At 40.9% G+C, this 22,837-nt stretch overlaps 1 protein-coding gene across 1 annotated transcript in view; it reads right to left on the reverse strand.

Annotated features, from left to right (window-relative positions):
• Window positions 1–22,837, reverse strand: part of ecd (ecdysoneless cell cycle regulator) — a 790,101-nt gene that overhangs the window by 746,241 nt on the left and 21,023 nt on the right. Inside the window, exon 3 of the mRNA XM_070104760.1 lies at window positions 20,385–20,502. Within this exon, the coding sequence (XP_069960861.1) occupies window positions 20,385–20,502 (118 nt within the window). The remainder of the gene's footprint in view (window positions 1–20,384; window positions 20,503–22,837) is intronic.

Consider the following 22,837-nt stretch of genomic DNA (forward strand, 5'->3'; position numbering starts at 1 on the left):
CCAGTCAGTGAGTGTAAACATAGTGAGTGTAAACATCCAGTCAGTGAGTGTAAACATAGTGAGTGTAAACATCCAGTCAGTGAGTGTAAACATCCAGTCAGTGAGTGTAAACATAGTGAGTGTAAACATCCAGTCAGTGAGTGCAAACATAGTGAGTGTAAACATCCAGTCAGTGAGTGTAAACATCCAGTCAGTGAGTGTAAACATAGTGAGTGTAAACATCCAGTCAGTGAGTGTAAACATAGTGAGTGTAAACATCCAGTCAGTGAGTGTAAACATACAGTCAGTGAGTGTAAACATAGTGAGTGTAAACATCCAGTCAGTGAGTGTAAACATCCAGTCAGTGAGTGTAAACACCCAGTCAGTGAGTGTAAACATACAGTCAGTGAGTGTAAACATCCAGTCAGTGAGTGTAAACATCCAGTCAATGAGTGTAAACATCCAGTCAGTGAGTGTAAACATCCAGTCAGTGAGTGTAAACATACAGTCAGTGAGTGTAAACATCCAGTCAGTGAGTGTAAACATCCAGTCAGTGAGTGTAAACATCCAGTCAGTGAGTGTAAACATCCAGTCAGTGAGTGTAAACATACAGTCAGTGAGTGTAAACATAGTGAGTGTAAACATACAGTCAGTGAGTGTAAACATCCAGTCAGTGAGTGTAAACACCCAGTCAGTGAGTGTAAACATACAGTGAGTGTAAACATCCAGTCAGTGAGTGTAAACATCCAGTCAGTGAGTGTAAACATACAGTCAGTGAGTGTAAACATACAGTCAGTGAGTGTAAACATCCAGTCAGTGAGTGTAAACATAGTGAGTGTAAACATCCAGTCAGTGAGTGTAAACATCCAGTCAGTGAGTGTAAACATACAGTCAGTGAGTGTAAACATAGTGAGTGTAAACATCCAGTCAGTGAGTGTAAACACCCAGTCAGTGAGTGTAAACAGAGTGTAAACATACAGTCAGTGAGTGTAAACACCCAGTCAGTGAGTGTAAACACCCAGTCAGTGAGTGTAAACATAGTGAGTGTAAACATACAGTCAGTGAGTGTAAACATACAGTGAGTGTAAACATACAGTCAGTGAGTGTAAACATACAGTCAGTGAGTGTAAACATCCAGTCAGTGAGTGTAAACATCCAGTCAGTGAGTGTAAACATACAGTCAGTGAGTGTAAACACCCAGTGTAAACATTCAGTCAGTGAGTGTAAACATCCAGTCAGTGAGTGTAAACACCCAGCCAGTGAGTGTAAACACCCAGTGTAAACATCCAGTCAGTGAGTGTAAAGATCCAGTGAGTGTAAACACCCAGTCAGTGAGTGTAAACACCCAGTGTAAACATCCGGTCAGTGAGTGTAAACATCCAGTCAGTGAGTGTAAACATACAGTCAGTGAGTGTAAACATCCAGTGAGTGTAAACACCCAGTCAGTGAGTGTAAACACCCAGTGTAAACATCCAGTCAGTGAGTGTAAACATACAGTCAGTGAGTGTAAACATACAGTCAGTGAGTGTAAACATCCAGTCAGTGAGTGTAAACATCCAGTCAGTGAGTGTAAACATCCAGTGAGTGTAAACATCCAGTCAGTGAGTGTAAACATCCAGTCAGTGAGTGTAAACACCCAGTCAGTGAGTGTAAACACCCAGTGTAAACATCCAGTCAGTGAGTGTAAACATCCAGTCAGTGAGTGTAAACATAGTCAGTGAGTGTAAACACCCAGTGTAAACATCCAGTCAGTGAGTGTAAACACCCAGTGTAAACATCCAGTCAGTGAGTGTAAACACCCAGTGTAAACACCCAGTCAGTGAGTGTAAACACCCAGTGTAAACATACAGTCAGTGAGTGTAAACATACAGTCAGTGAGTGTAAACACCCAGTGTAAACATCCAGTCAGTGAGTGTAAACACCCAGTGTAAACATCCAGTCAGTGAGTGTAAACACCCAGTGTAAACATACAGTCAGTGAGTGTAAACATACAGTCAGTGAGTGTAAACATCCAGTCAGTGAGTGTAAACACCCAGTGTAAACATCCAGTCAGTGAGTGTAAACATCCAGTGAGTGTAAACACCCAGTGTAAACATCCAGTCAGTGAGTGTAAACACCCAGTGTAAACATACAGTCAGTGAGTGTAAACATACAGTCAGTGAGTGTAAACATAGTCAGTGAGTGTAAACATACAGTGAGTGTAAACATACAGTGAGTGTAAACATACAGTGAGTGTAAACATACAGTCAGTGAGTGTAAACATACAGTGAGTGTAAACATACAGTCAGTGAGTGTAAACATACAGTGAGTGTAAACATACAGTGAGTGTAAACATACAGTGAGTGTAAACATACAGTCAGTGAGTGTAAACATACAGTGAGTGTAAACATACAGTCAGTGAGTGTAAACATACAGTGAGTGTAAACATACAGTGAGTGTAAACATACAGTGAGTGTAAACATACAGTGAGTGTAAACAGTCAGTGAGTGTAAACACAGTCAGTGAGTGTAAACATACAGTGAGTGTAAACAGTCAGTGAGTGTAAACATACAGTGAGTGTAAACATACAGTCAGTGAGTGTAAACATACAGTCAGTGAGTGTAAACATACAGTGAGTGTAAACAGTCAGTGAGTGTAAACATACAGTGAGTGTAAACATACAGTGAGTGTAAACATACAGTCAGTGAGTGTAAACATACAGTCAGTGAGTGTAAACATACAGTCAGTGAGTGTAAACATACAGTGAGTGTAAACATACAGTCAGTGAGTGTAAACATACAGTCAGTGAGTGTAAACATATAGTGAGTGTAAACATACAGTGAGTGTAAACAGTCAGTGAGTGTAAACATACAGTGAGTGTAAACATACAGTGAGTGTAAACATACAGTCAGTGAGTGTAAACATACAGTCAGTGAGTGTAAACATACAGTCAGTGAGTGTAAACATACAGTGAGTGTAAACATACAGTCAGTGAGTGTAAACATACAGTGAGTGTAAACATACAGTGAGTGTAAACATCCAGTCAGTGAGTGTAAACATACAGTCAGTGTAAACATACAGTCAGTGAGTGTAAACATACAGTGAGTGTAAACATACAGTGAGTGTAAACATACAGTGAGTGTAAACATCCAGTCAGTGAGTGTAAACATACAGTCAGTGAGTGTAAACATACAGTCAGTGAGTGTAAACATACAGTGAGTGTAAACATACAGTAAGTGAGTGTAAACATACAGTGAGTGTAAACATACAGTGAGTGTAAACATACAGTCAGTGAGTGTAAACATAGTGAGTGTAAACATACAGTCAGTGAGTGTAAACATACAGTCAGTGAGTGTAAACATACAGTGAGTGTAAACATACAGTGAGTGTAAACATACAGTCAGTGAGTGTAAACATCAACGCAATGAGCTTAAACACATTCAGTAGCAGGAGAAAGAAAGCACCTGGGTACCAGCACCTGGGTACCAGCACCTGGGTACCAGCGCCTGGGTACCAGCACCTGGGTACCAGCACCTGGGTACCAGCACCTGGGTACCAGCACCTGGGTACCAGCACCTGGGTACCAGCGCCTGGGTACCAGCACCTGGGTACCAGCGCCTGGGTACCAGCACCTGGGTACCAGCGCCTGGGTACCAGCGCCTGGGTACCAGCACCTGGGTACCAGCACCTGGGTATCAGCACCTGGGTACCAGCGCCTGGGTACCAGCACCTGGGTACCAGCGCCTGGGTACCAGCACCTGGGTACCAGCACCTGGGTACCAGCACAAGGGTACCAGCGCCTGGGTACCAGCGCCTGGGTACCAGCGCCTGGGTACCAGCGCCTGGGTACCAGCAACTGGGTACCAGCACCTGGGTACCAGCGCCTGGGTACCAGCATCTGGGTACCAGCGCCTGGGTACCAGCGCCTGGGTACCAGCACCTGGGTACCAGCACCTGGGTACCAGCGCCTGGGTACCAGCACCTGGGTACCATCACCTGGGTACCAGCACAAGGGTACCAGCACCTGGGTACCAGCACCTGGGTACCAGCACAAGGGTACCAGCACCTGGGTACCAGCACCTGGGTACCAGCACAAGGGTACCAGCACCTGGGTACCAGCACCTGGGTACCAGCACCTGGGTACCAGCACCTGGGTACCAGCGCCTGGGTACCAGCGCCTGGGTACCAGCACCTGGGTACCAGCACCTGGGTACCAGCGCCTGGGTACCAGCGCCTGGGTACCAGCACCTGGGTACTAGCACCTGGGTACCAGCACCTGGGTACCAGCGCCTGGGTACCAGCACCTGGGTACCAGCGCCTGGGTACCAGCGCCTGGGTACCAGCGCCTGGGTACCAGCACCTGGGTACCAGCACCTGGGTACCAGCACAAGGGTACCAGCACCTGGGTACCAGCACAAGGGTACCAGCGCCTGGGTACCAGCACCTAAGTACAAGCACGAGGGTACCAGCACGAGGGTACCAGCACCTGGGTACCAGCACCTGGGTACCAGCGCCTGGGTACCAGCACCTGAGTACCAGCGCCTGGGTACCAGCACAAGGGTACCAGCACCTGGGTACCAGCACAAGGGTACCAGCGCCTGGGTACCAGCACCTAAGTACCAGCACGAGGGTACCAGCACGAGGGTACCAGCGCCTGGGTACCAGCACCTCAGATACTTCTTGTGACTTCCATCTCCCTAAGAATATACACAATACGTGTATAAAAATATCTTATAAATAAGATGATAAAGTTTAGCACACATATAAACACCACAAACACAGTCGCAACACATGACTTTCCTCCACATTGTTCACTCTTCAGCCGGTCATATTTCCTGCCCAAAGTATTTATCAATATTTAATAACTTAACCAGGGAAAAATCTAAATAACGTTGGTTAAAATGAACGATGCTTAAGTACACAGTAAGTAGGTAGGCAAGTTTATTTATGTACCAGTACACAGTAAGTACAATTAGCATACATGGTGTAATTACGTAGGAGAACCCAAAAAAGTCAGTGACATGTTATGTTGTTAAATTAGACACATGTGCAACTCTTGGGTATCTTTACTGAGGAAACGTTTCGCCACACAGTGGCTTCATCAGTCCATACAAAAGAGAAACTTGAAGAACAGGAGGAAAATGAGGTAATCAGTCCCTCAGCCTTGAGTCGATGTGGTCAGTCCATCAATCTTGAATAGAATACGGCATAGGAGCGGAGAAGGAGCTTATAAACCGTAGACAGGAGAGGTGCAGCAGTCATAGGTGGTGTCACATTGGTCCAATATGGAAGTAGGTCGTGCCCAAGGGTTAGGTAAGTGAAGAATTCCTAAGTATTAAGATCCCAAGAGTAAGTACAACTACCATACATAGCGTAAATTACGTAGGAGAACCCAAAAAAGTCAGTGACATGTTGTGTGTATATGTTGTGACTTGTATGAGTAACTTGTGAGTGCACGTAACTTGTGAGTGTACGTAACTTGTGAGTGTACGTGACTTGTGAGTGTATCTTATGAGTGTACGTAACTTGAGTGTACATGAATTGTGTGTACGTAACTTGTGAGTGCACGTAACTTGTGAGTGTACGTGACTTGTGAGTGTACGTAACTTGTGAGTGTACGTGACTTGTGAGTGTACGTGACTTGTGAATGTATCTTATGAGTGTACGTAACTTGAGTGTACATGAATTGTGTGTACGTAACTTGTGAGTGCACGTAACTTGTGAGTGTACGTGACTTGTGAGTGTACGTGACTTGTGAGTGTACCTAACTTGTGAGTGTACGTAACTTGTGAGTGTACGTAACTTGTGAGTGCACGTAACTTGTGAGTGCACGTAACTTGTGAGTGTACGTGACTTGTGAGTGTACGTGACTTGTGAGTGTACGTAACTTGTGAGTGTACGTAACTTGTGAGTATACGTAACTTGTGAGTGTACGTAACTTGTGAGTATATGTAACTTGCGAGTGTACGTAACTTGCGAGTGTACGTAACTTGAGTGCACGTAACTTGTGAGTGCACGTAACTTGTGAGTGTACGTAACTTGTGAGTGTACGTAACTTGTGAGTGTACGTAACTTGTGAGTATACGTAACTTGTGAGTGTACGTAACTTGTGAGTGTACGTAACTTGTGAGTGCACGTAACTTGTGAGTGCACGTAACTTGTGAGTGCACGTAACTTGTGAGTGTACGTGACTTGAGTGTACATGACTTGTGAGTGTACGTAACTTGTGAGTGTACGTAACTTGTGAGTATACGTAACTTGTGAGTGTACGTAACTTGTGAGTATATGTAACTTGCGAGTGTACGTAACTTGCGAGTGTACGTAACTTGTGAGTGCACGTAACTTGTGAGTGTACGTAACTTGTGAGTGTACGTAACTTGTTAGTGTACGTAACTTGCGAGTGTACGTAACTTGTGAGTGTACGTAACTTGTGAGTGTACGCAACTTGTTAGTGTACGTAACTTGTGATTGTACGTAACTTGCGAGTGTACGTAACTTGTGAGTGTACGTAACTTGTGAGTGTACGTAACTTGTGAGTGTATGTAACTTGTTAGTGTATGTAACTTGTTAGTGTACATAACTTGCGAGTGTACGTAACTTGCAAGACGAGTGCCAGTGTGAGTGTTGACGTAACAACTCCAGCAACAAGCAACACTAACTTTACTGGGCTAAATTTAATATATGACCACTGACAACCAATATACACAATGTACGTGTACACAATGTACATGTACAACATCAATGTACACAATGTACGTGTACATCAATGTACGCAATGTATGTGTGCAACATCAATGTACACAATGTACGTGTACATCAAGGTACACAATGTACGTATACATCAAGGTACACAATGTACGTGTACAACATCAATGTACAAAATGTACGTGTACATCAAGGTACACAATGCACGTGTACAACATCAATGTACACAATGTACGTGTACATCAAGGTACACAATGTACGTATACATCAAGGTACACAATGTACGTGTACAACATCAAGGTACACAATGTACGTGTACAACATCAGTGTACACAATGTACGTGTACATCAAGGTACACAATGTACGTGTACATCAAGGTACACAATGCACGTGTACAACATCAATGTACACAATGTACGTGTACATCAAGGTACACAATGTACGTGTACATCAAGGTACGAAATGTACGTGTACATCAAGGTACGCAATGTACGTGTACATCAAGGTACACAATGTACGTGTACATCAAGGTACACAATGTACGTGTACATCAATGTACACAATGTACGTGTACATCAATGTACACAATGTACCTGTACATCAATGTACACAATGTACGTGTACATCAAGGTACATGTACAACAAATGTACACACACTGAACAATCATATAACGTGTGAACAATGATTAAGAACAGAGTAATACAACATCTACAAGAAGTAAGAGTGAGTGGGAGGGGGGGATGAGAGGGAGTCAATTAAGGGAGGGAGAGGAAGCGGAAGGAGAAGAAGAGGGAGACGACAGAATGAAAGTGAATCCCGTTCACCCCCACCACCACAACCCCCAACTCATCACCGTGGCCCAGTCCCCCACTTACCTAGTAAACTTGACCCACTCACCCAGTCCCCCATTACCTCCACTAAACAATCCCCCACCAAACCCCCCACTACCAGTCCCCACCCTAACTTTTACCTTCAATGTCACTTTCAGTTTATATATATATATATATATATATATATATATATATATATATATATATATATATATATATATATATATATATAAACCAAAAAATGGTGGATACTAGTGGTTCATAATTCCTTTGTTAGTGGTTCATAGTTCCTTGTTAGTGGTTCATAGTTTCCGAGTCAGTGGTTCATAATTTCTTTGTTAGTGGTTCATAATTCCTTTGTTAGTGGTTCATAGTTCCTTTGCTAGTGGTTCATAGTTCCTTTGTTAGTGGTTCATAATTCCTTTGTTAGTGGTTCATAGTTCCTTTGCTAGTGGTTCATAGTTCCTTTGTTAGTGGTTCATAGTCCCCGAGCCTGAGGTTCATAGTTCCTTTGTTAATGGTTCATAGTTCCTGAGTCAGTGGTTCATAGTTTCCGAGTCAGTGGTTCATAATTTCTTTGCTAGTGGTTCATAGTTCCTTTGTTAGTGGTTCATAGCTCCTTTGTTAGTGGTTCATTTTCTTTGTTAGTATTCATAGTTCCTGCACCAGTGGTTCATAGTTAATGCATCAGTGGTTCATAGTTCCTGCATCAGTGGTTCATAGTTCCTGCATCAGTGGTTCATAGTTCCTGCATCAGTGGTTCATAGTTCCTGCATCAGTGGTTCATAGTTCCTGCATCAGTGGTTCATAGTTCCTAAGTCAGTGGTTCGTAGTCCTGCATCAGTGGTTCATAGTTCCTGCATCAGTGGTTCATAGTTCCTAAGTCAGTGGTTCGTAGTCCTGCATCAGTGGTTCATAGAACTATGAACCACTAACAAAGGAACTCTGAACCATTTACTCAGGAACTATGAAGCACTAACAAAGGAACTATGAACCACTGACTCAGGGACTATGAACCACTAACAAAGGAACTATGAACCATTAACAAAGGAACTATAACCCACTAACAAAGGAACTAAGAACCATTAACAAAGGAACTATGAACCACTAACAAAGGAACTAAGAACCACTGACTCAAGAACTATGAACCACTAACAAAGGAACTATGAACCACTAACAAAGGAACTAGGAACCACTGACTCAAGAACTATGAACCACTAACAAAGTCACTAAGTGTGACTTTGTCAATGGTCCAAGTCGGACCGAAACGTCGTCGTAAGCTTCTCTCTTTTATGTGCGGGTTATTTGTGTATCGTTCCAGTCACGGTATTGTGCCTTTTTTGTTATTTAGGAACTAAGAACCACTGACTCAGGAACTATGAACCACTAACTCAGGAACTATGAACCACTAACAAAGTCACTAAGAACCACTGACTCAGGAACTATGAACCACTAACAAAGGAACTATGAACTACTGACTCAGGGACTATGAACCACTAACAAAGGAATTATGAACCACTAACAAAGGAATTATGAACCACTAACAAAGGAACTAAGAACCACTGACTCAGGGACTATGAACCACTAACAAAGGAACTATGAACCACTGACTCAGGGACTATGAATCACTAACAAAGGAACTATGAACCACTAACAAAGGAAATAAGAACCACTGACTCAAGAACTATGAACCACTAACAAAGGAACTATGAACCACTAACAAAGGAACTAAGAACCACTGACTCAGGAACTATGAACCACTAACAAAGGAACTATGAACTACTGACTCAGGGACTATGAACCACTAACAAAGGAACTATGAACCACTAACGAAGGAACTATGAACCACTAACAAAGGAACTAAGAACCACTGACTCAGGGACTATGAACCACTAACAAAGGAACTATGAACCAATAACAAAGGAACTATAAGCCACTAACAAAGGAACTATGAACCACTGACTCGGGAACTATGAACCACTGACTCAGTGACTATGAACCACTAACAAAAGAACTATGAACCACTAACAAAGGACCTATGAACCACTAACAATGGAACTATGAACCACTGATGCAGGGACTATGAACTACTGATGGAGGGACTATGAACCACTGACACAGGAACTATGAACCACTAACAAAGGAACTATGAACCACTGATGCAGGGACTGTGAACCACTAACAAAGGAACTATGAGTCAATAACAAAGGAACTATTAACCATTGACTCAGTAACTATGAACCATTAACAAAGGACCTATGAACCACTAACAAAGGAACTATGAACCACTGACACAGGGACTATGAACCACTGATGCAGGGACTATGAACAACTAACAAAGGAACTATGAACCACTGATGCAGGAACTATGAACAACTAACAAAGGAACTATGAACCACTGATGCAGGGACTATGAACAACTAACAAAGGAACTTTGAACCACTGATGCAGGAACTATGAACCACTAACAAAGGAACTATGAACCGCTGATGCAGGGACTATGAACAACTAACAAAGGAACTATGAACCACTGATGCAGGAACTATGAACCACTAACATAGTCATAGTCCCTGAGTCAATGGTTCATATTTCCTGAGCCAGTGGTTTATAGTCCCTGAGTTAGTGACTCATAGTTCCTTTGTCAGTGGTTCATAGTTCCTGCATCAGTGGTTCGCACTCGCTGGTTCAATCACGTCAACTTATAAGTGCCTCTTTTACTGATGGCAGGATATATATCCCTTAAGGAGAGCATGTCTCTCAGTGTATACTATATGCTGAGTTTACACTACAGCCGCTTCTCACTTATCGACGTACTTGTTTACTGGCTACTCGGATTTACGACCAGCTGTCCAACCAATATACAAACCTAAGTAATGTATATTAGAGCTGATTTCCTCTATTCTGTTTATTACGGTATACAGTACACTACTGAATAAACATTTAATAATACAGTGTATACTAAAAATGTTATAAACGGTGCAAAGGTGACATTAAAAAAATATCTAAAGATGGATAACACAAACCCACTCCCAGTATAGTATGCTCCTCACTTAACGACCAATTTATTTACCGACCTACTCTTAGGAATGGAACCCCGCCATTAAGTGAGGAGAGGCTGTACTAGTTTACTTTATAATCAGAATAATTGTTGAAGATGAGATAAAACCTTGAAAGTTGGCACAAATATTGTCCAAGAATATAATTTTTGGAAAAGATTTTAACCATTCAGAATTTTCAAAATGGCGGTAAAATTCAAGATACTCGCCATATATGTAATGAAAAAGTTCGCATTGCATTTATTATTATCTAAATAAAACACAAGAGAATGTACAATTTTTTACATTTTATGAATAAAACCAAAAAAATATCGTAATGTAGAAACCAGAAGAATGTGAATTTAGGACATTTTATTAGAGAAATATAATAAATTAGCATAGATTCACTTCACACATTCATTATGTCACAATTGTATTAAAATCACACATCTTCATATGTGTTTTCTATGTTCTAATAAATATATCTTTTCCAGGCATGCAACATGAATATATGCTAAAAGTAGTCACACCAAGGTATATACAGCCAAGCCTCACCAATACTGTGGACTAGGCTCCAGACCACCAACGTTAAGTGAATATTGCCTTAAAGCAAATCACAGACTTTAAAGTATGTTTATACTATCATTTATTAAGTGCCCAATAGCACGAGTCCTAAAAAAAAATTATGCAAGAGTAAAAATAATAAATAAAAAATACTGCAGTGCTGTATTGCTAACCTGATGTGCACGTTACCGCTGATAATAATAAACACGAATATAATTGAAGAGTGCCTTCTTAGCGAAGCCGTCAAAAGTGAAGTGCTGAAGTAGAAAGGTATTCCTGTATTACTAGATATCTACTTCATATGGACAGCTACAAGCTGACATGCATGGCAGATATGATGTGCATCAGGAGCATGACTAGTTTGCAAGGGCATTTGTAAAGTTCCTTTTATCCTTCAGATACCGAGTTCAGGTTAGTCTAGTGATAAAATAAGATAAGAACTGTTTGGATTTTTAACCCAGGGAAGGGTAAGCCACCCAGGATAACCCAAGGAAGTCAGTGCATCATCAAGAACTGTCTTGTCTTATTTCCATTGGGAGTCCTTTTAATCTTGTTCCCCAGGATGCGATCCACACTAGTGGACTAACACCCAAGTACCTACTTACTGCAAACTGAACAGAAACAGCAGGTGTAATTAAATATACCCAATGTTTCCACCCATGCCAGGAATGAATTGAACCAAGTACGCTCAGTGTGTGAGGCGAGAGCACTGCCAGCCCAGACATGCAACACATTCCATGTTCCCTAATAATTTTTCTCCATGACCAACTGCCTGGTGAAGGGCAGCACTAGCTTCTGAGCAATAGAGTGCTAAGCTGTTCTATATGTATGCTGCAACAGAGCTGCTCTTGTAAGCACCAAGGTTGCACTTCCTCTTCTGCATAAACAATGATTCTCTTACCTCATCAACATTTGTCAAAGCAGATGACCTGTCATGCAGTAGTATGACCAATCTCACTAACAGATGCATATCTCTTTCACCTGCAAATGTTTGCCAGCTTGCTGACTCTCTTACTTCATGGAAGACATTCCAAGTTTGAAGGAAGGAATTTTTTACTTTTATCTTTGAAGGCAGAAACAATGTTTCAAGCAATGAATACACAAGAAACCCACACACAGAAAAAATAATGATGTTTTGGTTCAACTTGGATCATTAACTAGTCACAAAAGCGCAAAGGGAAGCCAGAATGTATACGAGGGGGGAGGGGGACAGTGTAACGTGAGGGGGAAACAGTATTAGTAGAAAGAAGAGGAAACATTGTTCTTGGAAGTGTCAATAGTTTCCACAAGATCATAGATAGGTTACCAAGTTCAAATAAAAGCCACTACCTTAGCAGTTCAAACCATTTTAGATGACTGATAAACGACACTGCAATCGTAATAAAGTTGGTAGAATTACCGACAATATGTAAAGTAAAAGGACACAAGTGCAACTAATGTGACATTTATTGTGGCAATGTTTCGCTCTCCAGGAGCTTTATCAAGCCATTACAAACAATACATGGACACAGAGGGTATATAAAGGCTCAGAGTGAGCCTGATAAAGCTCCTGGAGAGCGAAACGTTGCCACAATAAATGTCACATTAGTTGCACTTGTGACACTGCAATCGCCAAACTGTCAGTGTCATTAGACAAAATGAATGCGGTCTTTACATGATCTTCATGAATTACATCTTTAAGATGTACAAATACTTCAGACTCAGCTTTCTCAAGTATGCAATGGATAGTTTCTCTGTCACACTGATTGCAGTGTTGTCATCTTTTGTTGCATACACAAGATCACACTGAACATTTTTATTGGTTGGAAGTGGTAAGAGCTCTTTTTGTTTTCATCATTTTGTAAGAGATTGAGCCAGTTGCTTGGTATTCACCCAGCTTCAATTATAATAATAATACATGTAATAATATCTTTATTTACTACAAGTATACATGTACAAGGTATACAGGCCTAGCTGACATCAATGACATACTACTACAGTGGAACCTCAAATATCGAACTTTCTTTGGTCCAGAAGGCTGTTCGAGTGCCTTTACCGAATGAATTTATTCCCATCAGGAATAATGCAAATTAGATTAGTCCATTTCAGACCCTCAAAAATACACTTATAAAAGCACTTACAAAAATACACTTACATAATTGGTCGTGTTGGGAGCAGTTCGATTTTTGAGGTTCCACTGTATATAGAAAGCCACTTGTTATGCAGAACATTTTGGGCAAATTAGGTCAGTTTTGTCCCAGGATGCGGCCCACACCAGTTGACTAACTCCCAGGTACCCATTTTACTGATCGGTGAACACAGACAACCAATGTTTCTACCCTCAATGGGAATCGAATACAGACACTCACCGTGTGAAACGAGAGCTTTAGTCACCAAGCCACAGGGCACCGTTATGGTTGTCGGGGTTGTAACAATCATTTACAACATCAACTCTTTGTACTTACTTCCAAGAGCTATGATTTTTCCTGTGAAAAAGATGTCTGCATACTTTTTAAGTGTTTCTGGTGGATATAGGCAATGGACAAGACCAGACACCAAAAAAGTGAAATTTAATGAAAAATTTATAGAATTACACAAATGTAAAGATGGAGGTCAGAAGCACTTGATGTAGCTGAGATTTTGTCCAATTTGAGGCCTATTGTAGGTCAATTCCATTTCTCAGGCTGACCCAATTCCTGGTTATTTTGCCATGTGTTCCATGGACTGAACTCAAGAAACAGCTCATTCAATACAAGAACAATCCTAAAGTTAGTCATTTGGTAACTTTTTCAAAAAGTTCAACAAATTCCAATTTGATAAATCAGACACTTGAGCAACACTTGGGCATCTTTAATGAGGAAACGTTTTGCCACACAGTGACTTCATCAGTCCATACAAAGGAGAATGATCAAGAACAGGAGGAGATTGAGATAATCTTTCCCTCAGCCTTGAGTCGATGTAATCAGTCCGTCAATCTTGAAAACAATACAGCATATGTGCAAAGTGGCGGCTTGTACTGTATATTGTAGGTAAGTGAGGTGAAGCAGTCGTAGGTGGTATCACATTTGTCAAATCCAAATGTGGAAGTAGGTCATGCCTAAAGGTTAGGCAAGTGAAGAATTCCCTGTGTTCTTTTCAAGATTGATGCACTGATTACATCGACTCAAGTCTGAGGGACTTTTACCTCAAACTCCTCCTGTTCTTCACCATTCTCCGTTGTACTGGAATGATGAAGACACTGTGTGGCAAAATGTCTCCTCATTAAAGTTACCCTAGTGTTGCACATTTTTTATTTTTATTATTAACACACTGGCCAATTCCCACCAAGGCTGGGTGGCCCGAAAAAGAAAAGCTTTCACCATCATTCACTCCATCACTGTCTTGCCAGAAGGGTGTTTTACACTACAGTTTTTAAACTGCAACATTAACACCCCTCCTTCAGAGTGCAGGCACTGTACTTCCCATCTCCAGGACTCAAGTCCGGCCTGCCGGTTTCCCTGAATCCCTTCATAAATGTTACTTTGCTCACACTCCAACAGCACGTCAAGTATTAAAAACCATTTGTCTCCATTCACTCCTATCAAACATGTTCACGCATGCCCACTGGAAGTCCAAGCCCCTCACACACAAAACCTTCTTTACCCCCTCCCTCCAACCTTTCCTAGGCCAAACCCTACCCTGCCTTCCTTCCGCTACAGACTGATACACTCTTGAAGTCATTCTGTTTCGCTCCATTCTCTCTACATGTCCGAACCACCTCAACAACCCTTTCTCAGCCCTCTGGACAACAGTTTTGGTAATCCCGCACCTCCTCCTAACTTCCAAACTACGAATTCTCTGCATTATATTCACACCACACATTGCCCTCAGACATGACATCTCCACTACCTCCAGCATTCTCTTTGCTGCAACATTCATCACCCATGCTTCACACCCATATAAGAGTGTTGGTAAAACTATACTCTCATACATTCCCCTCTTTGCCTCTAAGGACAAAGTTCTTTATCTCCACACACTCCTAAGTGCACCACTCACCCTTTTCCTCTCATCAATTCTATGGTTCACCTCATCTTTCATAGATCCATCTGCTGACACGTCCACTCCCAAATATCTGAATACATTCACCTCCTCCACACTCTCTCCCTCCAATCTGATATCCAATCTTTAATCACCTAATCTTTTTGTTAGCCTCATAACCTTACTCTTTCCTGTATTCACTTTTAATTTTCTTCTTTTACATACCCTACCAAATTCATCTACCAATCTCTGCAACTTCTCTTCAGAATCTCCCAAGAGCACAGTGTCATCAGCAAAGAGCAACTGTGACAACTCCCACTTTGTGTGTGATTCTTTATCTTTTAACTCCACGCCTCTTGCCAAGACCCTCGCATTTACTTCTCTTACAACCCCATCTATAAATATATTAAACAACCACGGTGACATCACACATCCTTGTCTAAGGCCTACTTTTACTGGGAAATAATCTCCCTCTTTCCTACATACTCTAACCTGAGCCTCACTATCCTCGTAAAAACTCCTCACTGCTTTCAGTAACCTACCTCCTATACCATACACCTGCAACATATGCCACATTGCCCCCCTATCCACCCTGTCATATGCCTTTTCCAAATCCATAAATGCCACAAAAACCTCTTTAGCCTTATCTAAATACTGTTCACTTACATGTTTCACTGTAAACACCTGGTCCACACACCCCCTACCTTTCCTAAAGCCTCCTTGTTCATCTGCTATCCTATTCTCCGTCTTACTCTTAATTCTTTCAATAACAACTCTACCAGGTATACTCAACAGACTTATCCCCCTATATGATTTTTGCACTTTCTTTTGTCCCCTTTGCCTTGATACAAATGAATTATGCATGCTCTCTGTCAGTCCCTAGGTACCTTACCCTCTTCCATACATTTATTAAATAATAGCACCAACCACTCCAAAACTATATCCCCACCTGCTTTTAACATTTCTACCTTTATTCCATCAATCCCAGCTGCCTTACCCCCTTTCATTTTACCTACTGCCTCACGAACTTCCCCCACACTCACAACTGGCTCTTCCTCACTCCTACAAGATGTTATTCCTCCTTGCCCTATACATGAAATCACAGCTTCCCTATCTTCATCAACATTTAACAATTCCTCAAAATATTCCCTCCATCTTCCCAATACATCTAACTCTCCATTTAATAACTCTCCTCTCCTATTTTTAACTGACTGGTCTAATACACAGTCATAAATGGGCTGACATTATTTACTCAATTATTACAATAATACAGTAGTCTGCATACCAGTAAATCTTCTATTTTTTTTTTGTGAATAAAAATTCAAAATGGAAAGCAAGAGTAATATAAGAAGGGCCTAGAGATGTAACTAATGAACAGAGAAAATGTTACTTTTGTGCCAGGAATGTCTGCATTGTTTATTCTGGACCATATTTTGAAATTGGCAGCCTTTTAGATCTGTGCGAAATTGGGCAAATTACTGATTTCTGACGTCTTTATTGGGTAGTTGAAGTGAATGGGCAGTTTCTTGTACTCAATTGACAGAATAGAAGGAATACTAGTGAAATAGCTATGAGTTTGGTAGACTGGAACAATGGAATAGGCCAAAAACAGGGTGTAAAGTGGGTGAAATCACCAATGCATAAATACTGCCATTGGGTTAAGTGTATTTTAATCTAACCACTCTGTAATCTGGCAAAATCACTAGTACGGCACCCTACAGGTCCCGATGAAGCCGGACACTCTAATATGGGCGTAAAGCATGGGTTTTAAATGTTGCAGCAAAGAGAACGCTGGAGGAAGTGGAGATGTTGTGTCTGAGGGCAATGTGTGAGGTGAATGTCATGCAGAGAATTCATAGTTTGGAGATCAGAAGGAAGTGCGGGTTTACTAAAAGTATTATTGAGAGGGATGAACTGGGGTTGTTGAGGTGGTGTGGATATTTAGAGGCAGTGGAGGAAAATAGGATGACTTGGAGAGAGTATAAATCTATAGTGTGGGAAGATAGGGTAGAAGTCGTCTTAGGAAAAGTGGGAGAGAGAGGATAAAAGAGGTTTCATAAGTGAAGGGCTTGGACATCCAATAGGCATGTGTGAGCATATTAGATAGGAGTGAGTGGAGTTAAGTGTTTTTTATGACTTAACATAAGTAAGCTTATTCAAGTAAACACAAATACAGTTACACAGATTATCATACATAGTAGCATATGTGTAGAGAACCTAGGATAACCCAAAAAGGTCAAAGTGACTTATTTCCATTGGGGTTCTTTTAATACCTTATTATTATACTATAAAGGAGATACTACGTAATGAAGGAGATAGACTAGGAATAAGGTAAAACGAGTTATTTATATTTACACGTGTGTTAGCTAATAAAATAAAAAGTCATTCTCTTCCCTTTCTGTCACTTCATTCATTAGGTACCTTTTGGCTCTCTTCTTGAACTGGTTCATGCTATGACTGGCTTTGACATGTGCAGGCAGTCTGTTCCATTCCTTTTTTGCTGTACAATAAAAGGTATTTGAAGCCTGGCCACAACTGTGGGTACTACAAAGTTGTGCTCTCTCCCTCTAGTACTATGATTGCTGCTGGAGTATGAGCAAGGTTAAATTTATGAAGGCATTCAAGGAAACCAGACTGAGTCCTAGAGATGGGAAGCACAGTGCCTGACATGAGTCCTAGAGATGGGAAGCACAGTGCCTGACATGAGTCCTAGAGATGGGAAGCATAGTGCCTGACATGAGTCATAGAGATGGGAAGCATAGTGCCTGAAGGAGGGGTGGTGATACTGCAGTTGAAGGAGCAACTGAGAAGTATTGTCATAATGCCTACAGCAAGACAAGTGATGGAATGATGGCTGAAGTATTTCTTCTTTTTCCCATTACCCTACTTTGGTGAGAGATAGCCAGTACATTAAAACAAAAACTGCTGAAATTAAGTGTTGAGACAGTGTCATAATTTAAAAAAAAAAAAAAAGAATCTTAGTGGTAGACAATCTTTTTTCTGATAGTAATGGCACTAAAAAAATATGAAAGGTGATGGCCATCTGGGTACAATTTATATATTGGCAATTTCACCTATTTTGACCCTTAAACTGTCCAAACACAGATCTACATTCACATGCGTAGTGCTCCAAAACTAGATCTACGTTTTTTTTACATATTTTCAAATACACGTATATAACAAAAAAGAAAAGTAGATCAAAGTTTTTTTTTTTTTTACACGCTTTCAAATGTAAAAAAAAAAAAAAAAGATCTACGATTTTTTTACATACTTTCAAATGATGAAAAAACGTAGATCTACGTTTGGACAGTTTAAGGGTTAAGACAATAACATTACTTAATTTGAACAAATTCTTAGCTATTGTGCTAGCATGCCTTCCATTCTATGGATTGAGCACAAAAAATACCCATTCGACTATCAGAACTATGCTATAGAGTGCACGGAAGTAATTTGGCCAATTTTACACAATATTCATTAAACTCCAATTTAAAAAATAAACCATGTATGAACAAAATAAACAATGTATGCATTCCAACCACTAAAGCAACCTATCCTCTGTTCATTAAACACATCCCCAGGCTTCTCCTGTAATATACTTACCCTCCATTTTGAATCACTCTCCATAAAAGAAATAAAAGATTTGCCCTATTTTCATAAATATAACTAGGAATGATCAGTCATGTTTTAGAGCATCCCAATAATTGACGATGACTAGTGAAAACCCATACAACAGGTAAATTGTCAAAAACATAATACAGTGGACCCCCGGTTAACGATATTTTTTCACTCCATAAGTATGTTCAGGTGCCAGTACTGACCGAATTTATTCCCATAAGGAATATTGTGAAGTAGATTAGTCCATTTCAGACCCCCAAACATACAAATACAAACGCACTTACATAAATACACTTACATAATTGGTCGCATTCAGAGGTAATCGTTATGCGGGGGTCCACTGTATTTCCACTAGCTTGAGCCCTATTTCAGTCCAGAAACCATTCTATTAAGTGATACAAAAAAAGGTCAATAAAACCATAAAAAACATCCTAGAAAACACCTAAAATCATTGTTTTCAAACAAACGCAAGATCCGATGTTTGCTTTACCAATCGTTCACCGTGTGGGGCAGGTTGTTTTTGTACACTTCCATGTCTCATATCTATACCAAAATTCATTACTCAAAGCATATTTGAGGGCACTTAAAACATAAATCAACGTGAGCAACACTGGCATTTATAACACAGATCTACATAACAGACAGCAAAAGGCTTAACACACATGCAGTAATGCACAAACTCAAGCCTGTGGCACTTTTACTTATATACAGAAAATGCAGAACCAGCAAGGAAGCTGAGAGAGCACAACAGTAAAATCCCAGCTCAATTAAATGGGGTTGCAGGGAATGAGCCACAGCTCCTGGCCCTGCCTCTTCACTGGTCACTACTAAGACCACTCTCTATAGCACCAAAACCCTTACTGTTTACATTTATGTGTCGGTCACATTACTGAGGGTCATGAGCCAGTGATATTCTGACATTTGTTTTGTAGGCTGAGTTGCATGATTCACTCTCTAGAGTACAGGAGGTACCAGTGATCATTCTCCAGAGTACAGGAGGTACCCCCAGTGAAAAGTAGGGGCACCAATAGTACACAAAGAGACAACACCCTAAGTGTCCGGGGCCCAAGACTGTTCAACAGCCTCCCACCATGCATAAGGAAAATTGTCAATAGGCCCCTGGCTGCCTTTAAGAGGGAGCTGGACAGATGCTCAAAGTCGGTGATGGATCAGCCGGGTTGTGGTTTGTACGTTGGACTATGTTCGACCAGCATTAACAGCTTGGTTGATCAGGCCCTGATCCACCAGGAGGCCTGGTTGGGGGCTGGGCCATGGGGGCGTTGATCCCCGGAATACCCTCCAGGGAGACTCCAGGTAGACCACTAATCACTTTCCAGAGTACAGGAGGTACCACTAATCACTCTCCATAGTAAAGGAGGTACCACTAATCACTCTCCAGAGTACAGAAGGTACCACTGATCACTCTCCAGAGTGCAGGAGGTACCACTAATCACTCCAGGGTACAGGAGGTACCACTAATCACTCTCCATAGTATAGGAGGCACCAGTAATCACTTTCCAGAGTACAGGAGGTACCACTAATCACTTTCCAGAGTACAAGAGGTACCAGTGATCACATATCAACGTAACAAAAAAAAGTACAGCTGTATCAGACTCTTACGAAATTAATAAGACGACAAAAATGTTGAATAATACTTGATAAAGATGTGTTGTACTTACCTACACACTAACCCTGGGAAGTCTCGTGTGAGGGTGAGGAGGAGGAAGACAATGAACCATTCATCTTCCAGTAAGTCTCCCACCACTGTTACACCACTCACGTGAGGACCAAGCACACCTATGTCAAAGACAAAGTATTCTGTATATCATTTGTGCTATATGTACAACATACAGTGTCTGCACTCTGAAGGAAGGGTGTTAATGTTACAGTTTTATAACTGTAGTGTAAGTGCACCTCTGGCAACACAGTGATGGAGTGAATGATGATGAAAGTTTTTCTTTTTCGAGCCACCCTACCTTGGTGGGAGATGGCCAATGTGTTACTAAAAAAAATAATGAAATACAACATACAGCATAACATATGACTCTACCTTGTTGGGAAATGGCTTGTGTGGTAAAAAAAGAAGATACATGTATATATACAGTACTGACTGCTGGATCACCATTCTCAAGAGCCATCTGCTGAATATTTTCTAAATTAATGGCTGCATCACCTTCATGCATGATAGCATCCCTTGTCACAAGGCCAAAAAAGTACCCAAGTAGCTTGCTGAGGAAAATATTGAGGTTCTATAGTGGCCAGGAAAAAGTCCAGACCTCAGTCAGTCCTATTGAGAATGCCAGGAATGTCATGAAAAAGAAGATGGAATCCTGCCACATTTCATCCGTATCATGTCTCAGCAGGAGATAAGGACATTTGGGTCAACCAGTTATCCATTGATTACTTCTGGAATCTGAGCGAAATCATGTCCAAAGAGCTTCAAATGGTCATCAAGGCCAGGGGTGGGGATACAAAAAAAATATTAATGTAAATACCAGATATTACAGCTTTCGTTGTATAATGTTTACATTGTCGCTTTGTAATGATTTTCATAACAATAAAAGGGAGGTCTGGATTGTTTTCGTGGGCACTGTATACATAGCATTAGGTCATGGCTGACAAAAGATAAGTGTATAATAAAATAAGCACAAGTTCTTAAAATTTAACTGTCATCTTACACCTTCGATATATTTCTACCAATTTTTGTTTATGTGCTGTCTCTTCTTTTTGGCATTATTGCTGTCATAATAATAAGTTCTATTACTCAGAATGATTAGTCTGCTTAATAACCTTATCTTTGGGCAACTTTGCTATGTTACATTTAGCATACAAATAAACTATGTTATAAAAATTATTTTTAAATAAGTCATGTGTAAACTTAAGTCTTCCTAATATGAACTGCATAATTATGGGTTTTTAACCAGTAAACGGTCCAAACATATATATACGTTTTTTCAACATTTGAAAGTACAGTGGACCCCCGGTATTCGATATTAATCCGTTCCTGAGAGCTCATCGAATACCGATAATATCGAGAACCGAATCAATTTTCCTCGTAAGAAATAATGGAAATCAAATTAATCCGTGCAAGACACCCAAAAGTCTGAAAAAAAAAATTTTACTACATGAAATATTAAGTTTAATGCAATAGAATAATTACAATAACAATAAAATAATTGACACTTACCTTTAATGAAGATCTGGTGATGATTGACGGGATGGGAGGAGGGGAGAGGTGTTAGTGTTTAGAAGGGAAATCCCCTTCCATTAGGACTTGAGGTAGCAAGTCCTTTTCCGGGGTTACTTCCCTTCTTCTTTTAATGCCACTAGGACCAGCTTGAGAGTCACTGGACCTCTGTCGCACAACAAATCTGTCCATAGAGCTCTGTACCTCCCGTTCCTTTACGATTTGTCTAAAATGGGCCACAACATTGTCATTGTAATAGTCACCAGCAAGGCTTGCAATAGCTGGGTTAGGGTGATTTTCATCCATAAAGGTTTGCACTTCAACCCACTGTGCACACATTTCCTTAATTTTTAAAGTAGGCACAATGGAGTCCACAACTGGCATAGGCTTCTCAGGGTTAGCCCCAAACCCTTCAAAATCGTTCTTAATTTCCATACTAATTCTCACCCTTTTTACCACAGGGTTGGCACTAGAAGCTTTCTTGGGGCCCATGGTGACTTATTTTGCAGAAACAAGCACCAAACACAGTGATAATATGGATAATATGGAATGCACCAATGTATCCTTAGATGCACGCACACTGGCTGGCTTGTAAACACTGGCACACACAGGGCAGTTCAGGCCACACGTGGACAGGTCTTGTACGAATCGTATCGAATACCGGGTTTTCAATCGAATACTGAGGAAATTTTTTTGCGATATAATGCATCGAATACCGGATTTATCGAATACCGATGCCATCGAACACCGGGGGTCCACTGTATGTAAAAAAAGTAGATCTTCTTTTTGTTTTTCTACATTTGAAAATGTGTAAAAAAAATTTTGATCTACTTTTTTTTTGTTATACAGTGGACCCCCGCTTAACGATCACCTCCCAATGCGACCAATTATGTAAGTGTATTTATGTAAGTGCGTTTGTACGTGTATGTTTGGGGGTCTGAAATG

The sequence above is a fragment of the Cherax quadricarinatus genome, chromosome 94 (genome assembly GCF_038502225.1).
Source record: "Cherax quadricarinatus isolate ZL_2023a chromosome 94, ASM3850222v1, whole genome shotgun sequence".
In the NCBI taxonomy this organism is placed as follows: Eukaryota; Metazoa; Arthropoda; class Malacostraca; order Decapoda; family Parastacidae; genus Cherax; species Cherax quadricarinatus.